We start from the raw sequence: 27,000 nt of genomic DNA, 5'->3' as shown, positions 1-27,000 counted from the left end.
TTCACACACCACCGGTGTTGCGCGTGGAGCACAACACACAGAGAGAGAGAGAGAGAGAGAGAGAGAGAGAGAGAGAGAGAGAGAGAGAGAGAGAGAGAGAGGGGGGCTTTCACTCTCCTCACATCTCCCGTCCCCTCAGCTTAACTATCCAGTAAACTTATCTGTACATATAGATGTTACAAACTTAAATCTGAAGATTTTTTTATTTGGGACAGTCTGTGCATTTGTATGTACTTTTTAGCTATAGTTGAATGGCTTTATGAGGCGAAAGATGTCTGGGTGAGGTGATTTTACGCACACCGCTGAAATGGATCACAGACTCCCCAAAGGCAGTTGGGTACCGGTGACTGGGCTGGTTGTATGTCTGCTTCTGTGTGCGTGTGTAGTGGACCTGGTTCTTGCGCAAATTCGGTACTCCATTCCAGAAGAGCTGGAGCATGGAGCTTTTGTGGGCAACATCGCCGAAGACCTAGGCTTGGATGTGGCCAAGCTGTCAGCCCGCCGGTTTCGTATAGTCTCCGGCGCAAAGAGGCAGTATTTAGAAGTGAACTTGGAGAATGGTATTCTCTTCGTCAACGAAAAGATAGACAGAGAGGAGCTGTGTGAACGAAGCCCGAGTTGTTTTTTACACTTACAAGTGGTCATTGAAAATCCATTAGAACTGTACAGAGTGGAAGTGGAGATTTTAGATGTGAATGACAACTCCCCCAGTTTCCCATGGAGCGAGTTTAATCTTGACATCACAGAATCGGCTGCGCCAGGCTCTTGTTTCCCGTTAGAGAGCGCACAGGACCAGGACGTGGGCACCAACTCTCTGCGCTCCTACCAGCTAAGCGCAAACGAGCACTTTGTACTGAATATCCAGACGCGCAATGATGGAAGCAAGTTTGCTGAGCTCGTGCTGGACACCCCACTGGACCGGGAACAGCAGAAAAAGCACGAAATGGTTTTGACTGCCTTTGACGGTGGGTCACCGGAACGGTCTGGGACCGCACTGATAACTATTACAGTGTTAGACGCAAACGATAACGTGCCCGTATTTGACAGATCAGTGTACCGGGCGAGTCTGGTGGAGAACGCACCGAGGGGGACGCTGGTGCTGAAGCTGAACGCCACAGACCTGGATGAGGGCTCGAATGGGGAGGTGACCTACGCGTTTAGCGGGCACGCACCCCTCAAAGTGCGTGAACTGTTCAGCGTGGACCCGTACACCGGTGAAATCCGAGTGAAGGGAATTGTGGACTATGAGAAAGCCAGCGTATATGAGCTGTATGTGCAGGCAAAAGACAGGGGACCATCGGCTGTGGCTGTACACAGCAAAGTGCTGGTAGACATCCTAGATGTGAATGACAACGCGCCCGAAGTCATCCTCACATCAGTGTCCACTCCTGTCCAGGAAGACGCGCCACCGGGCACGGTGATAGCTGTTATCAGTGTAATGGATCGGGACTCGGGAGAGAACGGAAACGTTGACTGCCAGATTCCGAGCAACGTCCCCTTTCAGCTCCATTCATCTTTTAAAAACTATTATACTCTGGTGACAAGCGAGTTTCTGGACAGGGAAACTGTGTCAGAGTACAACATCACCCTCACAGCCCGAGATTTGGGCTCTCCTTCGCTCTCCACCAGGAAAACTATCCTCGTTCAAGTATCTGACATTAATGACAACCCCCCGCGATTCTCTCAACCTTCATACACAGTTTATGTGACCGAGAATAATGCCCCGGGCGCTTCCATTTGCTCTGTAACTGCATTCGACCCCGATTCTAATCAGAACGCCTATCTGTCTTATTCTATTCTCGAGGGTCAGATTCAGGGCATGCCCGTGTCCACTTATGTCTCAATCAACTCTGACAACGGCAATATCTACGCACTGCGCTCTTTTGATTATGAGCAACTTAGAAACTTTAAGATTCTGGTACAGGCGCAGGACGCTGGTTTCCCCCCTCTCGCCAGTAATATCACAGTCAATGTCTTTGTCTTAGACCAGAACGACAATGCACCTGTTATTGTATCCCCGCTGCCTAAAAACGGCACCGTGGCCACAGAGGTGGTTCCGCGGTCAGTAGATGCTGGGTATCTGGTTACCAAAATAACAGCGTTAGACGCGGACGCAGGGCAAAACTCCCGGCTGTCCTATCAGGTGTTGCAGGCTACAGACCCAGGGCTGTTCAGTGTGGCTCTGTACACGGGCGAAATCAGGACTATTCGCCGGCTAGTGGAAAAAGACGCAACAAGGCAAAGACTGGTAATATTAGTCAAGGACAATGGGCAGCCGCCGCTCTCCGCCACGGTCTCCATTGTCCTCACAGTGGTGGACAGCGTGCCTGAGTCGCTGTCAGATTTCGGAGACCTCACACTCAGCCCACAGCCCCCCTCAAACCTCGCCCTTTACTTGATCGTGTCACTGAGCACAATATCTTTAATATTCCTTGTGGCTATTATCGTGCTGGCTGTGGTCAAATGCTACAAGGACAGGGAGACCATCAGCGGGTACAACCTCCCCCCGTTCGCCTGCTGCTGCTGCGGGGGGTTTCAACCCGATCCGCCTCCGGAGGTGTTCAAAAAATCCAACCTCAATCTGCAGATTTCATCCGCGGCCAAAGTGCCCACGAACTGTATGGAGGTGAATGGAAACAGCAGTCTCTCTCAGTCATATTGTTATAAAGTCTGCCTGACTCCCGAATCTGCCAAAAGTGACTTTATGTTTCTGAAGCCGTGCAGCCCCGGCAGCACGCCGAGGAACAACGAAGCGAAGAGTGCAGAAAACTCGTGGAACGCGCAAAGCCGGAGCGCATCTGTGAACAACGGAGCAACTACTCCCAATGAGGTACAGTGAAATCAGCGTATAGTACAAGACGCGAGAGCTTATATTCATTAAAATCCGTCTGTTTCACTCACTGCCACAACAAAACCCACCTCAGTTTTCTATCTGATAAGTATCTAGACTGTGACATTCTCCCATGAAGGTCAAATCACGCATGTCAGACAGATTTCAACTCAACTTGAGCAAAGCAAAACCGGGGTTCTTCTCTTCTCTCTCTTCTTAGTAAGTGTGCTACACAGCATGTTGTCTCGACTGTTTTTATAATTATGGCAATACTTTATCCTATTGCGCAACCATGGTAATGTTTTGCACCGTGTAAATGAAATGAGACGATGTGAGATTACATTTTAAATGACATGGTAATGAAGTGTAAAGCCCTATCTTGCAAGGAGCATATTCTGCGCGCATACCGTGTCTTATCTCTGAAGTGAGATTTAAATTACTGTGTGAGAGGAAGAGGAGATGTAGTTCAAGTTGTGTCCTCTGTTCAGTCTTAGTAACATTTGCAGGTGTCTTCACGACACGTTTTCGCAAATTAATTACACATGGAAAAAGCTTTGAAGAATAATTCATGAACTTAATTATAATAGGTTGTGACCTGGGAGATTACATCATCCAGTGTCATTGGCACGTGCTTTTCATGCAGTGAGGGGGCACACACCTGCTCCCAGCCTATCTACCTGAGTTTAAACAAAAAGTCAAGGTTATATATAGGGCGGACAAGGTGAATGGCAGTTATCTATTTTCATTCAATTCATCTGCTTGGGTTCAGACTATTCTTTTTTTGCCAGTCGCGTTTGCGACAAGCCTTCTTGTCCTCAAACTAACAATATAGGACAGATAACCTCACTAACTATGCCTCAAGGGCACAAGCACGGCTGGACCATTATACTACACACAATGTGGCATATTCGCAAGGGGGGTGGCCATTATTGATGAAAAATGGCAAATGGACGGTTTTGGGAAAACAGGGGAGGACATCGAGAGGGGAGGGGGCAAGGAGAAGAAGGGGGTGCAAGGACATGACTGGACTGAGACGTGGGCCGCCTGTAGATCGGCCCCGACGTTATCCTCTGAATGCTAGGAGAGAGAGAGAGAGAGAGAGAGAGAGAGAGAGAGAGAGAGAGAGAGAGAAAGATGTGGCTTCATATTTGTCGAGCGAGGGTGGGGGAAGACAGGAGGGGGGCATAGAAGGAGGGGGAAGGAAGGAGACAAGGAGAAAGAGAATTTACAGAGGCAGGATGTCTACACTAGTGTTTTCTAATTCTAATAGACGGGGCAGTAGATCGTAAATATGTGCGTATTGCTCATTGTCGCCTCACTGTTTTCATCAAAACGCAGAGTGACAAAGACTCAGGGCCATGCTACCAGACTCTACCAGACAGACTGAGAAATGTCAGTCCAGTCACTGGCACATGCACCTCTGGCCACAAGAGGGATTTCGAGGTCACGGTGATTGTTCTGCCTGCAGCTATGCTCCTTCAGGAGAATGTGTCCTTCCTGTCGTTAATTGGTTCCCGTAATTCACCCGGTGGTGTTCCTCAGCGTACCCATATGAGTCGTCTTAAGGTCGTCAGGGACACATTAAACCTCAAAGACAAATCTCAATGAAACCATTTGAGCATTACGCAAAGCAAGTACATAGGCCTGCTTAAATTGATGAATTGAAGGTGAAAAGAGAGATTAAACACACATTCAAGCGTGTAAAACACGTAGGACAGGTGCGTGTACGTGTATGCGTGCGGCTGTGTTTAGCTGTCTTGGGTTGTGTATACAGCTGCAAGGACCTCAAACTTTTCAAGGCTCTCTGTGAGACTTTTAATTAAAAACCTTGCTCGAGGAGCATCAGGCAAATATTAATGTAAAAATGATGCATAAAATCCACAAAACAATGACGTGTGTAATTTTCTTAATTTCCTCCCTGGCACGGTTTCCTTTGAAGATCAAAATCATGTTTCGTTTCATCCCGGTGGGGTTCTAATTGGTTTTGTGCGTAGTTGGCGGGACGTGTATTTTGAATAATAATACGCTTACGTCGCATTCTCCATGTTAACAACTTTTAAGCGAATTAATAGAGCGTGGAATCCATACTATGAGACTCAGAGCCGGAATAAATATGTCTCGGGTGCTCTCATTCACCTCTCACGCTGTGCCACAGACGATAAAAGCAAAATTAAGTGACAGGCGAGTTGTAGCTGAAGGCAACAGCATTTCTGCTCTTAAAAATGCTGTTCAGTCAAACATCCACAGGGCGGCAGCCGCGATCCATGTGAAACGAGTTATGTCTCCATTTCAGTACAAAGATAGACTGCTCCTCATGTCAATTATCACTGACCTCCACTGATCCAAAGGGATAGAATGAACAGGCGTTGTTTGTTATCAAGACCGGTTTGATTAAAACTTATTTTGAAGAAAGACATTTCTCAAACTAGACCTGGACAGTGACATTGCATACATGGGGATTTTGTATTTTCTTTTTGAAATTTAATTATGTCATGCTATTTTTCCTGCAGCTGAAGCACCCAAACACAGACTGGACTCTCACAAAGAATCAAAACTCCTCCATTAAAAGGTACCATTTTTTAACTTTGACCTTTGCTCTTTTTCAACCCAGATTAAAGCAATTGTACTAAAGCATAAAATGCTCACATAATGAGCTGAAGTACACAGCCTGTATAAAGATCACTCGTGTTAGAATGGATATAGATATTGCATTTACATATGAGTAAAGTACGTTGTCATAACAGACTGGTATCTTGTTTGCAGTTATAACTCTATCAACATGGATGGCACCCTCATGCGTAAGGCAATGCATGCAGACCCAGAAAACTATGTCACCTCCATGGGGCCTGGACAATATTGGACCTGGGGTACTCACATGAGAGGGATGAAAGGTAAAGAGAGGCCAAAGAGTGGCCCACAAACAACTTTCTTCAACACTTTAGGGTTAAGTATACATTAAAAGTATGTTATGTACACACAAACACAAGTTTTCTATACAACACAGCACACATCCATGCGTTTGTGTAATAAGATCTGTTTTCCTTTGTTTTTGCCTTAATTGGTTTGTTGGTATAGACTTAATCAATCTCCACTATCACTAACAGAAGCAGGGTTATATTCATACCCCATTGTTATAGCTCTGTTTTGTATTTTTGTTGCTTATGTCATTGTTTACTGTCCTGACTGCAAAGCACTTAACTTTGTTTTAGAAAAGCGCTATGCAAATGAATATAACACTCCAGCCGTAAGTCAATATTGAATAATTAAGTAGCTGCTTTTCCTCTCCTTTCTTCTTATCTATGTCATACTACAGACTATAAGATGTCTCCTTCAACTAGTGTGGTCCCCGCTCGCCCCTGGACTCCTCGGTGCACACCTCCTCCCCAACAGCAGCAGCCATCAATCCCACCCCACCCTCACCCGCATCCTCCCCCACACCCACCACCTGACTACCACCACAATGTGTACATCCCTGGGACACCATCAGGATTTTGCACCCTGAGGCCTGCAGCACCCCGAAGTGAGCTGGATGTCCACAATTCCTTCTCTACCTTTGGCAAGAAGCGACGTCTTCAGATGTCCCCCCAGGGAGAGGCTGCGATTATAAATAATGACCTGTACAATGACTGACTTTTCAATGACTTGGAATGGATGATTAAAATGACGGATAACCTCATATGAATAGGAAGAGACCATTCAGTACATACATTTATGAACAAATGATTTACAAGTAGGATGAAAAATACAGAGCATTTGCAAAAGAGAAATAATGAATAAACAATCCATTATGGCAAACATGCTGAATGGAAATGAAGTCTGATGGCTATTTATGTGACATGCAACTGTAACATGGTCAATATGTGTCTGCCTATTATTATTATTATTATTATTATTATTATTATTTAGACAATCAAACTGGAGCAGCAATTATATCCAAAATGTTTTGAAAACGCATTAGTGGACAATACTTTTGCACACCCTTATGAATTTATATTTTTGATTTTATGAAAATAAAAAGTGTTTTCTTTTTGTATGTTTGTTTGCTAACAGAGTTAATGTGAATATGACACATAGTAGGATAATGTATATGCAAGCTGCAACATGATGCAGACAACTGTAAAGAGGGGAGGTTCCCCACACATGTACTGTATACATTTATGAAAATAAAGTATTTTTTTCATATGGTCTTCCTTATGTCTCTTGAACATGCTAATTCATAAAACTAAAGGCCTAACCCAACCCTGATACCCTGATACATGCACGCACTCAAACACAGATTCGGTTGATCTACATTCATAAAGCTCCCCAGATCTATGTTTAATTAGCTTGAGTCAATTATTTTGGGGTAAAATAATTTCAACAGCTCCTCTTAAAAGGGTGGAAAGCTTTTCGCCTTGGTAAGCTGTTTTCCACAGCGAGGAATAAACATAGTAAAATGCTAACATATGCTAATTGGTGTGCTTGCATTTCCATTTGCCCGCAGAGAATAGTGAAGTTCATTAACTGAACAAACAGACCCTCCCTCTCTCTCTCTCTCTCTCTCTCTCTCGAAATATCACTTTAATTAAGACCACGGACATGAATACAAGCATCAGGGGAAGGGGGGCTCAGCTCAAATGCCACACCTGGATGTGAGCTAGAGGGCCTGTGACTTCTCTTTCTGTGCCCTTTTACATCTTACTTCTCAGGGAATTAGTTTCTACCATCAACAGATGAGAGCTGGCCACTGGCCAGAGATGAGCAGGATAATTAGGTCGTCGTATGGCTCAGATTGAAAATAATTCAGTTAATAAGGAAACGGGTGTCCGTAGAGAGCACGGAGGGAGCAGGCTAACCTTCTCTGCGGTAAGGTGATCCATAGGGACGGCTGAAGGGGCAGCCGCATTTAGGTCAGCTTGGCTTACTTTCAGATGAGTGAGGAATAAAGCTCTGTTCTAAAAATAGAGGTGTATGATTATTCTTACTCTCTGCTGCAATAAAGTTAAAGTTATTAGTTATTTCAGCATCATTAAACAAAACATATTCAGAAAAATCAAATAAATGTGTCCTATATGTCATCACCTGAAGACCAAACAAATAGGCTCACACAAATTTCGGTATCTTTTAAACTCCTTGTTTGGTGAAATTATAATACAATTATAGTGTTGTCATTGGTGAAATTATAGTCAATAAAAGGTATAACATTTCACAGTCATTTCCGTTACAGCCACATGATCCTCAGCACATGGCAACTACTGTAACTTCCCATCCTTTATTAACCATGTTGGTCATTTGCATTGGGAGCTGTCCATGGTCATGGTGCTGAAATAGTTTTGACCAAGTTGTCCTTTCCAAGCCAGCTGCAATTTCATCAGTCGTCCACCAGAGGGCGCATACGATACTACTCAATGAAGACTGGTGCAGCATGTTGGATTTAATGTTATCGAGGCGAATTAGCGTTTCCTAGGATGGCGAAGGAATGTCCTGCCCTACTCTGCCTTACTCTGCCTCTGATTGGCTTACCATGGTATTCTTACCCTAAACCTAACCAATCCAACCAACGATGGTCTTTGAGTGTTTAAAAAAGCGCTATAAAAATAAATGTATTATTACTATCAGCACTAATCAGAGGCAGAGTATGGCGGGACAGAGTTATTGACCACATTCAGGTGTACTCGGGTTTTTATCAAAATACTGGGTGCAATTGTATTCATCCATGTTTCACACCTAGTCACAATTAATGTGCCTATGATGAGCATTTGCACCATCTGCTTTAGCAGCAGATTTCTCCAGCAGATGGCATCATTGAGTAAGAATCATTGCACACCAACGAGACAGTCTTAGGTAAGAAGGGTTGATTCATTTTACATTGAAAACTCAGGGTGTGTGGGGCTGACGTAAGCCAAAACACTGTCAGAGGAAAAAAACGAGTTTGGCTGAATTAATTATTATTATTATTTTGAACAGAGTGGAAGCAGAAGGGACAGAGGAATATAAAGGGGCATAGTTAGTTCTTTTCTTTTGGGACAGACACAGACTGAAACCACACGCAACAGTAGTCAGTAGTATTATAGGTTATTAATTAAATCAAAGCTCTGTTTCTGATCTCACTTTAATATATGAAAATAGAGCAGACACATATAGAAATATTTATCCACAATTTACATCTTGCAAATGAATATCCTGAAAATGTGTGCAAATACAGACTTGTATTTGTGTGTGTGTGTGTGTGTGTGTGTGTGTGTGTGTGTGTGTGTGTGTGTGTGTGTGTGTGTGTGTGTGTAGAAAGCTACAGGTGTTGTGCTAAATGTTTGTGTTTAAGGTATACAAGAGTTTACAGATTCATAACCTTGGCCTTACACAAATAACAGAGAGGCTCTGATTGGCTTCATTGACATAAGAACAACTTTCCCAGATGCTGTTATCCATTATTTATTATTATTAATTATTAACAGTATGATTAATGATTTTAGCTAAGCCACTATAGCACAACCTGGTGCTTTGTTGCCAACAAGTGACATAAGAAGGTAATACAAATTGGGTTGAAGATTAAGAGTTTGTTTTATTTGTAATTAATTTGATTTCAGTAAATGTGTTAACTGTTCTCAACCCTCAATTAGAAACTGCACAGTTGTGCCTTGTTTGTATTAAACAAAGAGTATAAGAGTAAAAGAGTATAGCGTGCCAATTGGAAATCTCATGTTCTTATGTTCTCAATTAATTAATTTGACTAACATCAGGCTAACGAGTAAATTACACTTCAGTCATTTCCATATTTTATATTTAGAAATTGGCGGGTCTTAGTTTGTTTGGATCAAGTAATCTGTGCTGACATCAGTGAAGCACAGCCATAGTGCATCATAGTTGCTTCTAGTAGCCAACATAGCTACAAGGTGGTTAAAAGATGGTAAACAAAGAAGTGATTTCTAAAAAAAAGTTCAGTCAGTTATTTGGGGCATTTTAGCTACAGTGTGACTACCATTTAATGTTTTTACTGAATGATTTACTACTAGAACTGCATATTCACAAGGTGTTTTCATCCTCAAACACAAAACCCACACATCGCCTATTTCCACAATATGTGCCCCACAGACATTTCCTCTTTTCAATGTATAGGGTAAAGATTTTGAAAAATAAGGTTACAGTTTGAGTGTGTTGGTTCTAGAATGTTACAATTCTAGAATGTTAAGTTACTAGAATGTGATGGTTTGAGAATGTTAAAAAAACAGGCATCATTAAGCAGCTTGACAGCCTCCATCTGGGATGATCAAACAGTAAGATGGAGACAGGGTTAAAAAGCATTCTATCTTGTAAAATTATAGTGATAATACTGGTAAAGATAATTACTAATTGTTGTTAATCTGACATTACCTTTCTTTTAGGCTGTTAGAACTATGGATGATTTCAGACAACAGCACTGTGGCCATAAACAAGAATGATGACAAGGTCCAGACAGTGTGTGTGGTGCCATCAGCCTGATGGCATCGATCCTTTAAAAAAAATCGAATTATGTATTAAGATGATGTGATCAACTCACTCACAGTATATCTAGACCCCCAAAACGGTAAGTTGCCACTAGGCTCAAAAATGATATTTTTTTGGGGCGACCTCTAGCGCACCCAGTAGATTTTGGGCCCTATAGGCTGAGTCCTTAGCAGCGGCCCAGGTTTGAATCTGACCCGCGACACTGCATGTCATCCCCCCTCTCTCTCCCTTTCCTGTCTTCAGGCTGTCCTGTCAATGAAAGGCCATACAAGCCCAAAAAGAAATTTTAAAAGGGATACTATTTTTTGGATTTATTTGAATTAAACTGAATTTCAATTGCATTACATCTAGCTATGTAATGCGATTGAAATTCAGTTTACTTAGGTTAAAGCTGCTGTTGGTTTTCTTGAATAGTATGTAGCATTTCAGAGTTTTGAGGCTGAGAATGATTTGTTCATCTGTTGTTGATAAATTCAATATGAGGTTCAGATATATATTAAAAATAAGGCTCACTATGATCAAGGATGATCTAGATTTGGCTCCTAATGAACTGGTGATATGTTATATGAAGAAAAAAAAACTTGCACTTTATTTCAGTTCCATTTTTTATTGTAACCACTTTCTTTGTTATTGTAGCCTGTGTTATCTCCATTTGGATTAAAAGCAGCCAATTTAGCCATTTTTTTTAATTTTCTGTGGCTCCTCTGTTTCAAATGTTTATAAATGTGCACACCCAACAGCAGAGAAAATCCCAAGCCAGAGAAATACAATCAAACAGTGTAAAAAAGTTACTTAAAATGCAATATATCTCCCCCAATTTTAAGAAACAGGAGCATGAGCAAGCAATTCAGGTAAATGCAATTCGACAAAGCTGAAAAAAGCTGTGCATTGCAGCAGAGGGTTTGGCCAAACTTAACAGGAACACCTTACAATATACGATTTAATATGATAACCCTGCAATCAATAATTAAATATTTTGGGAATCTTATGATATTTACTTTTTTGAGACTGTTATATAGGTGTTGCTTAAGCTCGCAGTAGGTTTTGATTCTGTAGATTGTGGTGTTATTGAATTACATTATATTGTAGGTGTTCCTTTTAGTTTTGCTACCACAAGATGAGTGGTGAGTGGGTTTTTGTGTTTGAGGGGAAAAAAAACCTTGTGAATATGCAGCTCTACATTTCTAGTACTAAATCATGAGTAAAAAAGCTGAAAGAGACAAGTTAAATGGTAGTCACACTATATACATGGTTTTAGCAAATACACAGAGAAGTTGACGCAGCAACTTCATTTCTGTTATGATCCCTCACATCTCATAGCAAATGAGTTTTACTCTTGGGGCGGCCTTATGCTGCAGACATATAGCAGCACATTATGCAATCCATGGCAACATGATAACATACAGTGCAGTTTTAGTATCCCTTTAAACTGAACCTGCTATTGTTTGTCAGAAAGTACAGGGGTAGCCCTTCCACAAAAATAAAAAAATACACGAGTAAATCCTGCGACATGTCAATGTCCTGGGAGAGCATATTTTGGCCAGTTCTTGGCCAACAAAGCTGATTCTAACTGCATAGTTACTGCACTATGAACAGTCTCTGTCACATGGTGTCACTGTTGACTACTAAAGCCTAATGCATCTCCCTTCTGGTAGCCATGACACACCCATTTGTAAAGGATTTAGGACACAGCTTTTCGGAAGATGTGCTTATTATGCTTGTATTAACAACACGACTCTAAGTAGTTGTTAAGTAATCTAGTAATGTTTTTTTTCTGATCTTAAAAATCAACACGTCTTCGGAATCTGGAGTATTGTTCCCTGTAGACGAAATTATGAATTTTTGGGAAACTGTCTTTGTCTTGTATGCAGTATGGCCCAGCGCTTTGTCTGTAACACGGTACTCCATAGAGGAGGAGATGGAAAGGGGCTCTGTTGTGGCTAATCTCGCTGCGGATTTGGGACTTGAGCCTGGAGGTTTGGCACAACGAGAGGTAAAACTTGACATTTTCCATAACAAAAAATATCTAGATGTCAATAAAAAGACAGGGGAGTTGTATATCGTGGAAAAGATGGACAGGGAATATCTTTGTCCGATAAAAACCACCTCCTGTTTTCTAAAGCTTGATGTTATAATAGAAAGCCCCTTACGTATCTTCAACATTGAACTTGGAATAACGGACATAAATGATAACGCTCCACATTTTCGACGAGACAGAGTGGAGCTCGACGTTTCAGAATCGGCAACACCGGGAGAGAGATTCTCCCTGCCTAATGGAGTGGATCCAGATGTTGGGATAAATACAATTAAAACCTACAAACTTAGTGTCAGTGAACATTTCACCATCGAAATTCAGACTGGCAGTGACGGAACTCAATATGTAGATTTGGTGTTGACTAAGTCTTTAGACAGAGAGGAGAATGCTGTTCATAATTTAGTACTGACGGCTGTGGACGGCGGGGTCCCTATGCGCTCCGGCACTGCCAATATTATTGTTAGAGTACAAGATACAAACGATAATCCTCCTCGGTTTGACAAGCAGACTTACACAATTAATATGACAGAAAATTCCCCGATGGGGACCTTAGTGATGAAGCTTAACGCTACAGATCTCGACGAGGGTCCAAATTCGGAGATAGTGTACTCATTCACCCTTTACACGTCAGAAAAAACACAAGACGTATTTGCATTGAATCCTAACACAGGGGAGATAACTGTGAAGGGGACTATTGACTATGAAGATATGACATTTTATGAGATGCACATTGAGGCCAGAGACAAAGGGACACATCCCTTGCTGGGGCAGTGTAAAGTAGTAGTCCACGTGATGGATATGAACGACAATTATCCGGAAATTACCATACAGTCGGTAAAAAACACAGTGGAGGAGAACATCCCAGTAGGAAGTGTCATTGCTTTGGTAGGCATAAGTGACAGAGACACAGGCGATAATGGTAACGTAAGCTTATCCATAAATCAGCCTATGCACTTTATTCTAAACAAATCATCAGATAGACCCTTACATTACAAGCTCATAGTGTCTGAACCCTTGGATCGTGAATCAGTACCTGAATATGACATCACACTGATTGTTTCAGATGCAGGCACGCCGCCATTATCTGATAACGAAACAATCACTGTGCATCTATTAGATGTCAATGACAACGCGCCACAGTTCCCTCAGCCATTTTATACCATACGTGTAGTGGAGAATAACGCACCTGGGGCCTTGCTCAGCTCCCTCACTGCGTTTGACCCTGACCTCCATGAAAACCAGTATCTAGTTTATTTCATCCTAGAGAAGGAGATAGCCAACACCTCCATGTCCATGCTGTTCTCCATCAATCCAGAGAACGGTAATCTTTACGCACTAAAAACCTTTGACTATGAGATCGAGAAGGAGTTTCTTTTCCACATCGAGGCCAGAGACTCTGGCTTTCCTCCACTCAGCAGTAACGTGACGGTCCACATCATCATTGTGGACCAGAACGACAACGCTCCGGTTATTGTCTCTCCATGGCGCGCGCACGGCTCGGTGGTGGAGGAAAAGATCCCCAGATCCACCGATAAAGGCTCTCTGGTTGCCAAGGTGATAGCCTTAGACACCGACTCGGTGCACAACTCTCGGATTACCTACCAGTTCCTCCAGGTGACTGACGCCACCTTGTTCAGTCTGGACCAGTACAACGGAGAGATCCGGACTATGAGGATGTTCAGTTACAGAGACCCGCGCCACCAGCGACTGGTTGTTGTTGCCAAGGACAACGGGGAGCCTGCTCTCTCTGCTACAGTCACCATCAAGCTGTCCACAGTGGAGACTGTCGTTAAGGCCTACTCGGACATGACTGAGGTGCCTCTGGAATATGACATCTTTTCAGACCTAAACCTGTATTTGGTCATCGGTCTGGGCTCGGTGTCGTTTCTCCTGCTGATCACCATATTGGTCACCATCGTGCTCAAGTGTCAGAAACCCAAGCCCAGCAAAGCGGCTCCTCCCTGCAGGAACAGTGTGATCAGTGAGAGGAACTCCACCATCGCAGATTCCACTCTGGTCTCCAACGATGCCTACTGGTACAGTCTGTTTCTAGCAGAGACCAGGAAAGGAAAGCTGGTGGTTAGACAGCCTGTGCCAAAGGGCTCCAGATACATCGTGTCCAGTTTACCAAGAGGCACAGGACTGACAGACACTAGTGACTCAGCAGCTTCCACTCTGCAGGTAAGAGTAGAATGTGCTTTTAGTTTTAAGTATATTATTTATCAACATTAAGTAACATTATATTTTCCACAGACATTTTTAGATTGAAATATGTAGTAATCTAACGATGCTATTTAGCAATATCTGGATTTTTTTTTAAATTCACACATAATCTTTAAAATGCATTTAAATGTGCTTTACGTTCAACGTTAACAAATCTTGAAAAAGCAAAAAGGTGGCGCTGTTCTCTCAATAAAAAAACAGCCGCCATGACAGTGAATCGTTGTCACTGGGGCAGAAAGAAGAAAGCGGACAGTTCCGTGGTGCTGAAATATCGCGCCGAAAAGGCGATCTCCCGTTTTTTGCACTGATATATCCTGGGGATTAAAATTGTGTTAAAATTGGTATCAGGGCCGTACAAGAAAATTTGAATATCACCGGAAATGTACATTATATTGGCTGAATTGAGGTGAACCTACACACGACAATGGGGTCCTCTGTTACAATACAGACTTGCAAAAGGTACGTGCTGCTCGTTATTGTTTTATCCTTGGTTCATCACATATCGAATTCGGTGACTAATTATTCAATACCAGAGGAGATGAAAGAAGGATCAGTCGTCGCTAACCTTGCTACCGATCTCAGCCTGGATGTTAAAACACTGAATCAGAGGAAGATGCGTCTTGACATCATTGCAAATAAGAAATACCTGGATGTGAACAAAGAGACTGGTGAACTGTATATTGTTGAGAAGATTGACAGGGAAAATATTTGTCCTGCAAAGTCGTCTTGCTATCTCAGACTGGAGGTAACACTAGAAAACCCAGTACGAATATTTAACATAGAAGTAGAGATTTTGGATATGAACGACAACGCCCCACAATTTCGACGAGACGTCATACATTTAGATATATCAGAAGCAACGCCGAAAGGGGAGAGATTCTCTCTCAGTAATGCAGTTGATCCGGATGTTGGAAGCAATTCAGTGAAAACATATCATCTGACTGAAAGTGAACATTTTAATATTGAAGTTCAGACTGGCAGAGAGGGGTCGAAGATGGCCGATTTGATCTTGAAAAAGACTTTAGATCGGGAGCAGCAGGCTGTTCATAATTTAATACTCACAGCTGTAGATGGAGGCACACCTGCTCGATCTGGCACTGCAAGTGTAATTGTTCGTGTTTTGGACACAAATGACAATGCACCTACTTTTGACAAAGTTAGTTTGAGTGTAAAAATTATGGAAAATTCTCCCATAGGAAGCCTTGTTGTTCATCTCAATGCAACAGACTTAGATGAGGGGTCAAATTCTGATATTACCTACTCCTACAGTTTATATACGTCAGAGAAAACGCAAGAAACATTTAATTTGAATCCTTCCACTGGTGAAATTACTGTGAAAGGAATGTTAAATTATGAGGATTTCAGGATTTATGATATGGAAGTTATAGCAACTGATAAAGGAGCCAATAGTTTATCAGGACAATGTACTATAAAGATTCTGGTTGAAGACATGAATGACAACCATCCAGAATTATCTATTAAATCATTTCAGAGTCCAGTCAATGAAAACATAGAGTTAGACACCGTGATAGCAGTAGTTAGTGTCAGTGATAAAGACTCAGTTAACAATGGAGTGGTTGATCTTCATATTCCAGAGAATATGCCTTTCAAACTGAGGGAGTCCTCTGATAACTATTATGAATTAGTAGTGTCAGAGCCATTAGACCGTGAGAAGGTTCCAGAATATGACATCACGTTCACTGTGACAGACAGAGGTTCTCCTCCTTTATCTGACAATGAAACTATGACGTTAGAGCTGCTGGATGTTAATGACAATGTTCCACAGTTCCCTCAGTCATTTTATACCATACGTGTAATGGAGAATAATGCACCTGGGGCCTTGCTCAGCTCCCTCACTGCGTTTGACCCTGACCTCCATGAAAACCAGTATCTAGTTTATTTCATCCTAGAGAAGGAGATAGCCAACACCTCCATGTCCATGCTGTTCTCCATCAATCCAGAGAACGGTAATCTTTACGCACTAAAAACCTTTGACTATGAGATCGAGAAGGAGTTTCTTTTCCACATCGAGGCCAGAGACTCTGGCTCTCCTCCACTCAGCAGTAACGTGACGGTCTACATCATCATTGTGGACCAGAACGACAACGCTCCGGTTATTGTCTCTCCGTGGCGCGCGCACGGCTCGGTGGTGGAGGAAAAGATCCCCAGATCCACCGATAAAGGCTCTCTGGTTGCCAAGGTGATAGCCTTAGACACCGACTCGGTGCACAACTCTCGGATAACCTACCAGTTCCTCCAGGTGACTGACGCCACCTTGTTCAGTCTGGACCAGTACAACGGAGAGATCCGGACTATGAGGATGTTCAGTTACAGAGACCCGCGCCACCAGCGACTGGTTGTTGTTGCCAAGGACAACGGGGAGCCTGCTCTCTCTGCTACAGTCACCATCAAGCTGTCCACAGTGGAGACTGTCGTTAAGGCCTACTCGGACATGACTGAGGTGCCTCTGGAATATGACATCTTTTCAGACCTAAACCTGTATTTGGTCATCGGTCTGGGCTCGGTGTCGTTTCTCCTGCTGATCACCATATTGGTCACCATCGTGCTCAAGTGTCAGAAACCCAAGCCCAGCAAAGCGGCTCCTCCCTGCAGGAACAGTGTGATCAGTGAGAGGAACTCCACCATCGCAGATTCCACTCTGGTCTCCAACGATGCCTACTGGTACAGTCTGTTTCTAGCAGAGACCAGGAAAGGAAAGCTGGTGGTTAGACAGCCTGTGCCAAAGGGCTCCAGATACATCGTGTCCAGTTTACCAAGAGGCACAGGACTGACAGACACTAGTGACTCAGCAGCCTCCACTCTGCAGGTAGGAGCCCAATATTCGCATTTCTTTAGTCAGTTCTCAAATTATGCTATTTAATTTTCCTATGTAAAATGTTTATAGTTCCAACGTTTAGTTACTCAGACAAATTGATAAACTGCGTTTCTTTTGGCAAATATGCAGCGGTGTATAATCTTCAACTCATTTCTGAGTTAAACCTACTTCGAATCTTTTTAGCTCATATGTCTCAACTGAAAGGTGTTATAGTGTGCAAAGAGTGGCGCTGTTTACTCGAAAAAACACCAGGCCACGAACGCCATGACGGTGAACCTTTGTTAGTGGGGTAGAGGTTGAAAAACAAACAGCTCCGTGGTGCTGAAACTCGCACGAATAAAAAGCAGCACCATTTAGCTCTCAAATCCGACGAAACTTTTTGGGGATTTAAATCGCAGGAGAACATTTTGATCGAGGTCATAACAGCAATTGTACAGACCATTAGAAACATGCATTAGATCGCTGAAGTGCTTCGAACGTTAAACACGCAACAATGGGGACCGTTGTTACCATTCAGTCACACAGAAGGTACGTGGCGCTCATTAGTCTTTTTTCAATCGTGTATCTTATATCTGCATCAGTGACTCATTATTCAATACCAGAGGAGATGAAAGAAGGATCAGTCGTCGCTAACCTTGCTACCGATCTCAGCCTGGATGTTAAAACACTGAATCAGAGGAAGATGCGTCTTGACATTATCGGTAATAAAAAATTTGTGGATGTGAACAAAGAGACTGGTGAACTGTACATTGTTGAGAAGATTGACAGGGAACATTGCCCAACCAAGATGTCAGCATCGTGCTATCTCAAACTGGAAGTAATACTTGAGAATCCATTAAGAATCTTTAATATAGAACTGGAGATTTTAGATATTAACGACAACGCCCCGCAATTCCGAAGAGATGCAATTCATTTAGATATATCTGAAGCAACGCCCGTTGGAGAGAGATTTTCGTTAAGCAATGCAGTGGACCCTGATATTGGAACCAATTCAGTAAAAACGTACAATTTGACTAAAAGTGAACATTTTAATATTGAAGTTCAGACTGGCAGAGATGGGTCGAAGTTTGCCGATTTGATCTTGAAAAAGACTTTAGATCGGGAGCAGCAGGCTGTTCATAATTTAATACTCACAGCTGTAGATGGAGGCACACCTGCTCGATCTGGCACTGCAAGTGTAATTGTTCGTGTTTTGGACACAAATGACAATGCACCTACTTTTGACGAAGTTAGTTTGAGTGTAAAAATTATGGAAAATTCTCCCATAGGAAGCCTTGTTGTTCATCTCAATGCAACAGACTTAGATGAGGGGTCAAATTCTGATATTACCTACTCCTACAGTTTATATACGTCAGAGAAAACGCAAGAAACATTTAATTTGAATCCTTCTACTGGTGAAATTACTGTTAAAGGAATGTTAAATTATGAGGATATCAGGATTTATGATATGGAAGTTATAGCAACTGATAAAGGAGCCAATAGTTTATCAGGACAATGTACTATAAAGATTCTGGTTGAAGACATGAATGACAACCATCCAGAATTATCTATTAAATCATTTCAGAGTCCAGTCGATGAAAACATAGAGTTAGACACAGTGATAGCAGTAGTTAGTGTCAGTGATAAAGACTCAGGTAACAATGGAGTGGTTGATCTTCATATTCCAGAGAATATGCCTTTCAAACTGAGGGAGTCCTCTGATAACTATTATGAATTAGTAGTGTCAGAGCCATTAGACCGTGAGACGGTTCCAGAATATGACATCACGTTCACTGTGACAGACAGAGGTTCTCCTCCTTTATCTGACAATGAAACTATGACGTTAGAACTGCTGGATGTTAATGACAATGTTCCACAGTTCCCTCAGTCATTTTATACCATACGTGTAATGGAGAATAACGCACCTGGGGCCTTGCTCAGCTCCCTCACTGCGTTTGACCCTGACCTCCATGAAAACCAGTATCTAGTTTATTTCATCCTAGAGAAGGAGATAGCCAACACCTCCATGTCCATGCTGTTCTCCATCAATCCAGAGAACGGTAATCTTTACGCACTAAAAACCTTTGACTATGAGATCGAGAAGGAGTTTCTTTTCCACATCGAGGCCAGAGACTCTGGCTCTCCTCCACTCAGCAGTAACGTGACGGTCCACATCATCATTGTGGACCAGAACGACAACGCTCCGGTTATTGTCTCTCCGTGGCGCGCGCACGGCTCGGTGGTGGAGGAAAAGATCCCCAGATCCACCGATAAAGGCTCTCTGGTTGCCAAGGTGATAGCCTTAGACACCGACTCGGTGCACAACTCTCGGATTACCTACCAGTTCCTCCAGGTGACTGACGCCACCTTGTTCAGTCTGGACCAGTACAACGGAGAGATCCGGACTATGAGGATGTTCAGTTACAGAGACCCGCGCCACCAGCGACTGGTTGTTGTTGCCAAGGACAACGGGGAGCCTGCTCTCTCTGCTACAGTCACCATCAAGCTGTCCACAGTGGAGACTGTCGTTAAGGCCTACTCGGACATGACTGAGGTGCCTCTGGAATATGACATCTTTTCAGACCTAAACCTGTATTTGGTCATCGGTCTGGGCTCGGTGTCGTTTCTCCTGCTGATCACCATATTAGTCACCATCGTGCTCAAGTGTCAGAAACCCAAGCCCAGCAAAGCGGCTCCTCCCTGCAGGAACAGTGTGATCAGTGAGAGGAACTCCACCATCGCAGATTCCACTCTGATCTCCAACGATGCCTACTGGTACAGTCTGTTTCTAGCAGAGACCAGGAAAGGAAAGCTGGTGGTTAGACAGCCTGTGCCAAAGGGCTCCAGATACATCGTGTCCAGTTTACCAAGAGGCACAGGACTGACAGACACTAGTGACTCAGCAGCTTCCACTCTGCAGGTAAATAGTCCAATGTTCACGTGTTTCTATCTTATCATGTATCAATATTAAGTGGCATTTTATTTCACGATTTAGACATTTCAAGATTACAAATCTTTAACAGTCTGACGATTCTTTTCAGTAATATCGACAAAAAGGTAATTTTAAATCCACATAAAAGGTATGCAATGCATTTAATGTGCTTCATGTTAACCACGAAATATAAAGGTGGCGCTGTTTTCTTAATGAAAGAACGGTACATGAACGCCATGACAGTGAATCGCCGTCATCAGGGCAGATCGTGAAACAACCGGAGAGCTCCGTGGTGCTGAAACTCCACACCAAAAACGCAGCTTTTCTTTTTAGCGCGGAAAAATCCTCTGAAATAAAACCGCGTGAATATGTTTGGGATCAAGGGCTTTACAGCTAAATTCAATATTACTGGAAACCTACATTCTATCGTTTAAATCGCGGTGAACCTACACAACAACGAGGTCCTTTGTAACAATGCCGTCTTGCAAAAGGTACGTGTTGTTAGGTATTCTTATTCTTTTGTCTTTTGTTCACAATATTTCGACATCAGTGACTCATTATTCAATACCAGAGGAGATGAAAGAAGGATCAGTCGTCGCTAACCTTGCTACCGATCTCAGCCTGGATGTTAAAACACTGAATCAGAGGAAGATGCGTCTTGACATCATTGCAAATAAGAAATACCTGGATGTGAACAAAGAGACTGGTGAACTGTATATTGTTGAGAAGATTGACAGGGAAAATATTTGCCCTACAAAGTCATTAGCGTCTTGCTATCTCAAACTGGAAATAATACTAGAAAACCCAGTACGAATATTTAACATAGAAGTAGAGATTTTGGATATGAACGACAACGCCCCACAATTTCGACGAGACGTCATACATTTAGATATATCAGAAGCAACGCCGAAAGGGGAGAGATTCTCTCTCAGTAATGCAGTTGATCCGGATGTTGGAAGCAATTCAGTGAAAAACATATCATCTGACTGAAAGTGAACATTTTAATATTGAAGTTCAGACTGGCAGAGATGGGTCGAAGTTTGCCGATTTGATCTTGAAAAAGACTTTAGATCGGGAGCAGCAGGCTGTTCATAATTTAATACTCACAGCTGTAGATGGAGGCACACCTGCTCGATCTGGCACTGCAAGTGTAATTGTTCGTGTTTTGGACACAAATGACAATGCACCTACTTTTGACAAAGTTAGTTTGAGTGTAAAAATTATGGAAAATTCTCCCATAGGAAGCCTTGTTGTTCATCTCAATGCAACAGACTTAGATGAGGGGTCAAATTCTGATATTACCTACTCCTACAGTTTATATACGTCAGAGAAAACGCAAGAAACATTTAATTTGAATCCTTCCACTGGTGAAATTACTGTGAAAGGAATGTTAAATTATGAGGATTTCAGGATTTATGATATGGAAGTTATAGCAACTGATAAAGGAGCCAATAGTTTATCAGGACAATGTACTATAAAGATTCTGGTTGAAGACATGAATGACAACCATCCAGAATTATCTATTAAATCTTTTCAGAGTCCAGTCAATGAAAACATAGAGTTAGACACAGTGATAGCAGTAGTTAGTGTCAGTGATAAAGACTCAGGTAACAATGGAGTGGTTGATCTTCATATTCCAGAGAATATGCCTTTCAAACTGAGGGAGTCCTCTGACAACTATTATGAATTAGTAGTGTCAGAGCCATTAGACCGTGAGAAGGTTCCAGAATATGACATCACGTTCACTGTGACAGACAGAGGTTCTCCTTCTTTATCTGACAATGAAACTATGACGTTAGAGCTGCTGGATGTTAATGACAATGTTCCACAGTTCCCTCAGTCATTTTATACCATACGTGTAATGGAGAATAACGCACCTGGGGGCCTTGCTCAGCTCCCTCACTGCGTTTGACCCTGACCTCCATGAAAACCAGTATCTAGTTTATTTCATCCTAGAGAAGGAGATAGCCAACACCTCCATGTCCATGCTGTTCTCCATCAATCCAGAGAACGGTAATCTTTACGCACTAAAAACCTTTGACTATGAGATCGAGAAGGAGTTTCTTTTCCACATCGAGGCCAGAGACTCTGGCTCTCCTCCACTCAGCAGTAACGTGACGGTCCACATCATCATTGTGGACCAGAACGACAATGCTCCGGTTATTGTCTCTCCGTGGCGCGCGCACGGCTCGGTGGTGGAGGAAAAGATCCCCAGATCCACCGATAAAGGCTCTCTGGTTGCCAAGGTGATAGCCTTAGACACCGACTCGGTGCACAACTCTCGGATTACCTACCAGTTCCTCCAGGTGACTGACGCCACCTTGTTCAGTCTGGACCAGTACAACGGAGAGATCCGGACTATGAGGATGTTCAGTTACAGAGACCCGCGCCACCAGCGACTGGTTGTTGTTGCCAAGGACAACGGGGAGCCTGCTCTCTCTGCTACAGTCACCATCAAGCTGTCCACAGTGGAAACTGTCGTTAAGGCCTACTCGGACATGACTGAGGTGCCTCTGGAATATGACATCTTTTCAGACCTAAACCTGTATTTGGTCATCGGTCTGGGCTCGGTGTCGTTTCTCCTGCTGATCACCATATTGGTCACCATCGTGCTCAAGTGTCAGAAACCCAAGCCCAGCAAAGCGGCTCCTCCCTGCAGGAACAGTGTGATCAGTGAGAGGAACTCCACCATCGCAGATTCCACTCTGGTCTCCAACGATGCCTACTGGTACAGTCTGTTTCTAGCAGAGACCAGGAAAGGAAAGCTGGTGGTTAGACAGCCTGTGCCAAAGGGCTCCAGATACATCGTGTCCAGTTTACCAAGAGGCACAGGACTGACAGACACTAGTGACTCAGCAGCTTCCACTCTGCAGGTGAGAGTCATTTGTTGATTCAACACCTGTACAGCTTTTACACATATTCGAACTGTTTGTTTCATTAACGGACCCTCTTTTAATACCAATATAGGAATACGTAATTTGCAAACGCTTTTAGGAAATTGTCTTAGAACAAATGCATATCAATTTTAAGACATACATGCGCTCATATATTCTCCTCTATAGAACATATTTTGACGTTTTCATTTTAATAGTAAAATTGATGTGCTGATTTAATTTATATAGTAATAGAAACCGTATTGTATAAATACATTATCTTAGAGAGACCCACCCAGATATGTTTTGCCTCAACATTTAAAAGTTACAATTTGTTATTGTCGTTCTTTACAAGTTATTACCCAGGGGTTGCACATGGCAATGCAAGACTATATGCAATCAGCCAACAAAAAAACGCAAAATTACCTCAGACAGAAGAACATAATTTGATTTTAAACGTGTTAAAACGGCAAACAATCAACTTAAGACAAAACGAAAAAGTTTAAGAAAAAGAAAACTAAAACTGACCATAATCCATAGAAACAGCACAAGACGATTACAATAACTTCCCCGGTGTGAAGAATATGTTATGGTTTGAGGTTAACTCGTGGTACACAACAGTAATTTAAATGTTCATATAACAAACGCTGATGAGAGGTACTACGTCCTGCACGCAGCGTCGCTGTTCCCCAGTCATATGCTCTTGTGACATCACGGTCGGCCTGGCACTCGTCACTTAAGTGAAACGGAGAAAACGGCGAATGGATAGCTCCTGGTGCTGAGTGCATTTGGATCTGAAGGATCTCTCAGTGTCCCTACTGGCATTCCTTTTAGGAATATAACTGAAGCTTAACAGTTGACCTAAATGTTGTGCGGAATAATTTAGACTACGTTGAAGAAAACAAAGATCTGTGGTAACAATGGAAGGCTGGGTCTGTTCTGAATATTGGAAAAGGTATGTGTCGACAATTCTTCTTTTTGTTGCCACCTTAAATTCCACGTCGGCTGTATCACACTATTCTGTTCCCGAGGAACTCGAAGAAGACTCTGTCGTCGCAAATCTAGCTGGGGATTTGGGACTAGATGTGAAGACATTAGTCGAACGGAAAATGCGCATAGAGATTATTGCCAATCGGAAATATCTGGATGTGAACAAAGAAACAGGGGAGCTTTATATTGTTGAACGAATTGACAGAGAGTCCCTATGTCCCGCGAAGACATCCTGTTATCTGAAAATGGAAGCAATAATTGAAAACCCAAAACGAATATTTTATATTGAATTAGAGATAATGGACATAAATGACAACGCACCTCATTTTCGAAGAGACACGATAGATTTAGACATTTCAGAGGCTACGCAGGCTAGTGAGCGCTTTTCTGTTAGTAATGCAGTTGACCCAGACGTTGGTTCCAACTCTGTGAAAACATACCATTTGAGCGAAAGTGATTATTTCACAATAGAAATTCAGACTGGAAGAGATGGATCCAAATTTGCTGATTTAATCCTGAAAAAGACATTGGACCGAGAGCAGCAGGCTGTTCATTATTTAATACTTACAGCTGTAGATGGCGGTATGCCATCTCGTTCTGGTACTGCCAGCATTATTGTTCATGTTTTAGACACAAATGACAACGCCCCTACATTTGAAGAAGAGAGCTACCAAATCAGTGTAATGGAAAATTCTCCGATCGGAAGTCTTGTTATTCATCTCAATGCGACAGACTTAGATAAAGGGTCAAATTCTGATTTGATATACTCATACAGTTTATATACATCGGAGAAAACGCAAGAAACGTTTCATTTAAACCCCAACACGGGTGAAATTATTGTAAAAGGAGTGTTAAATTATGAAAATTTTAAGATTTATGATATGGAAGTTATAGCTACTGATAAAGGAGCCAACAGTTTATCAGGACAATGTAAACTCAAAATTCTCGTCGAGGACATGAATGACAACCATCCAGAATTATCTATTAAATCATTTCAGAGTCCAGTCGATGAAAACATAGAGTTAGACACAGTGATAGCAGTAGTTAGTGTCAGTGATAAAGACTCAGGTAACAATGGAGTGGTTGATCTTCATATTCCAGAGAATATGCCTTTCAAACTGAGGGAGTCCTCTGATAACTATTATGAATTAGTAGTGTCAGAGCCATTAGACCGTGAGAAGGTTCCAGAATATGACATCACGTTCACTGTGACAGACAGAGGTTCTCCTCTTTTATCTGACAATGAAACTATGACGTTAGAGCTGCTGGATGTTAATGACAATGTTCCACAGTTCCCTCAGTCATTTTATACCATACGTGTAATGGAGAATAACGCACCTGGGGCCTTGCTCAGCTCCCTCACTGCGTTTGACCCTGACCTCCATGAAAACCAGTATCTAGTTTATTTCATCCTAGAGAAGGAGATAGCCAACACCTCCATGTCCATGCTGTTCTCCATCAATCCAGAGAACGGTAATCTTTACGCACTAAAAAACCTTTGACTATGAGATCGAGAAGGAGTTTCTTTTTCCACATCGAGGCCAGAGACTCTGGCTCTCCTCCACTCAGCAGTAACGTGACGGTCCACATCATCATTGTGGACCAGAACGACAACGCTCCGGTTATTGTCTCTCCGTGGCGCGCGCACGGCTCAGTGGTGGAGGAAAAGATCCCCAGATCCACCGATAAAGGCTCTCTGGTTGCCAAGGTGATAGCCTTAGACACCGACTCGGTGCACAACTCTCGGATTACCTACCAGTTCCTCCAGGTGACTGACGCCACCTTGTTCAGTCTGGATCAGTACAACGGAGAGATCCGGACTATGAGGATGTTCAGTTACAGAGACCCGCGCCACCAGCGACTGGTTGTTGTTGCCAAGGACAACGGGGAGCCTGCTCTCTCTGCTACAGTCACCATCAAGTTGTCCACAGTGGAGACTGTCGTTAAGGCCTACTCGGACATGACTGAGGTGCCTCTGGAATATGACATCTTTTCAGACCTAAACCTGTATTTGGTCATCGGTCTGGGCTCGGTGTCGTTTCTCCTGCTGATCACCATATTGGTCACCATCGTGCTCAAGTGTCAGAAACCCAAACCCAGCAAAGCGGCTCCTCCCTGCAGGAACAGTGTGATCAGTGAGAGGAACTCCACCATCGCAGATTCCACTCTGGTCTCCAACGATGCCTACTGGTACAGTCTGTTTCTAGCAGAGACCAGGAAAGGAAAGCTGGTGGTTAGACAGCCTGTGCCAAAGGGCTCCAGATACATCGTGTCCAGTTTACCAAGAGGCACAGGACTGACAGACACTAGTGACTCAGCAGCTTCCACTCTGCAGGTATGACCAAAGTTAAACATTTCTCCTCTAGATTCTAGCGTTATGTATCGTTTAACTTGCCATTTAACATAGTATAGTATTTCAGAATATAACGTCACTAAAAATGTTGAGAAAGAAATAACCAACATAATTCCTTTCAACAATATGTGCTGCAGTCACTCATCTTGAGCTCACCTTTAAAATTTAAAACGTGCTTTTTAAGATACCTCATTTCAAATAAATCATCCCGCAGTTTGCAAAGTGTGGCGCTGTTCACTCGATATAACAGTAACCAATGGTCGCCATGACAGAGAATCACTGTAAAAATATCAGAGCTTCAAACCGCCGGACAGCTCCGTGGTGCTGAATCTTACATTAAAAACGAAAAAGGCCGACTTCGCAGTTCTACACTTTAAAACACTGTCGGAATTACATTTTCATTAATCGGGTTGGATGGAGAATTTAATGGCAACGTTGTAAATCAGTGGATATATGCTTTGTAACGACTGGCGTGCTATATGTGC

At 42.7% G+C, this 27,000-nt stretch overlaps 4 protein-coding genes and 2 pseudogenes across 4 annotated transcripts; all 6 read left to right on the top strand.

The window, feature by feature from the left end:
• Positions 1 to 307: 307 nt before the first annotated feature.
• Positions 308 to 6,460, top strand: LOC144524963 (protocadherin-10). The gene is made up of 4 exons (XM_078261454.1): positions 308 to 2,830; positions 5,341 to 5,399; positions 5,594 to 5,721; positions 6,144 to 6,460. The coding sequence occupies exons 1-4, from the start codon at positions 308 to 310 to the stop codon at positions 6,458 to 6,460; spliced, it is 3,027 nt and encodes a 1,008-aa protein (XP_078117580.1).
• A 5,668-nt stretch (positions 6,461 to 12,128) lies between these two features.
• On the top strand, positions 12,129 to 14,561 carry pcdh2a1 (protocadherin 2 alpha 1). The gene has a single exon (XM_078261453.1). It carries the CDS (start codon positions 12,129 to 12,131, stop codon positions 14,559 to 14,561), a length of 2,433 nt encoding a protein of 810 aa, XP_078117579.1.
• A 415-nt stretch (positions 14,562 to 14,976) lies between these two features.
• Positions 14,977 to 17,673, top strand: LOC144524960 (protocadherin alpha-C2-like). The gene is made up of 2 exons (XM_078261452.1): positions 14,977 to 17,379; positions 17,602 to 17,673. The coding sequence occupies exons 1-2, from the start codon at positions 14,977 to 14,979 to the stop codon at positions 17,671 to 17,673; spliced, it is 2,475 nt and encodes an 824-aa protein (XP_078117578.1).
• Positions 17,674 to 17,881: 208 nt separating this feature from the next.
• On the top strand, positions 17,882 to 20,338 carry LOC144524959 (protocadherin alpha-C2-like). The gene has a single exon (XM_078261451.1). The coding sequence runs from the start codon at positions 17,882 to 17,884 to the stop codon at positions 20,336 to 20,338; it is 2,457 nt and encodes an 818-aa protein (XP_078117577.1).
• Positions 20,339 to 20,773: 435 nt separating this feature from the next.
• LOC144524958 (protocadherin alpha-C2-like) lies at positions 20,774 to 23,190 on the top strand (annotated as a pseudogene).
• A 902-nt stretch (positions 23,191 to 24,092) lies between these two features.
• LOC144524957 (protocadherin alpha-C2 pseudogene) lies at positions 24,093 to 26,503 on the top strand (annotated as a pseudogene).
• Positions 26,504 to 27,000: the final 497 nt, after the last annotated feature.

Source organism: Sander vitreus, chromosome 10 (assembly GCF_031162955.1).
Source record: "Sander vitreus isolate 19-12246 chromosome 10, sanVit1, whole genome shotgun sequence".
Lineage (NCBI taxonomy): Eukaryota > Metazoa > Chordata > Actinopteri > Perciformes > Percidae > Sander > Sander vitreus.
This window is presented reverse-complemented; position numbering and strand designations above follow the sequence as displayed.

Bases quoted from the DNA above. Each gene is read 5' to 3' on its own strand.
- LOC144524959 (XM_078261451.1), top strand. From the start codon at position 17,882: ATGGGGACCGTTGTTACCATTCAGTCACACAGAAGGTACGTGGCGCTC.
- LOC144524963 (XM_078261454.1), top strand. From the start codon at position 308: ATGGATCACAGACTCCCCAAAGGCAGTTGGGTACCGGTGACTGGGCTG. The intron at 5,400-5,593 runs GTACCATTTTTT...TCTTGTTTGCAG, and splicing joins CAAAACTCCTCCATTAAAAG to TTATAACTCTATCAACATGG. The intron at 5,722-6,143 runs GTAAAGAGAGGC...GTCATACTACAG, and splicing joins TCACATGAGAGGGATGAAAG to ACTATAAGATGTCTCCTTCA.
- pcdh2a1 (XM_078261453.1), top strand. From the start codon at position 12,129: ATGAATTTTTGGGAAACTGTCTTTGTCTTGTATGCAGTATGGCCCAGC.
- LOC144524960 (XM_078261452.1), top strand. From the start codon at position 14,977: ATGGGGTCCTCTGTTACAATACAGACTTGCAAAAGGTACGTGCTGCTC. The intron at 17,380-17,601 runs GTAGGAGCCCAA...AAGGTGTTATAG, and splicing joins CAGCAGCCTCCACTCTGCAG to TGTGCAAAGAGTGGCGCTGT.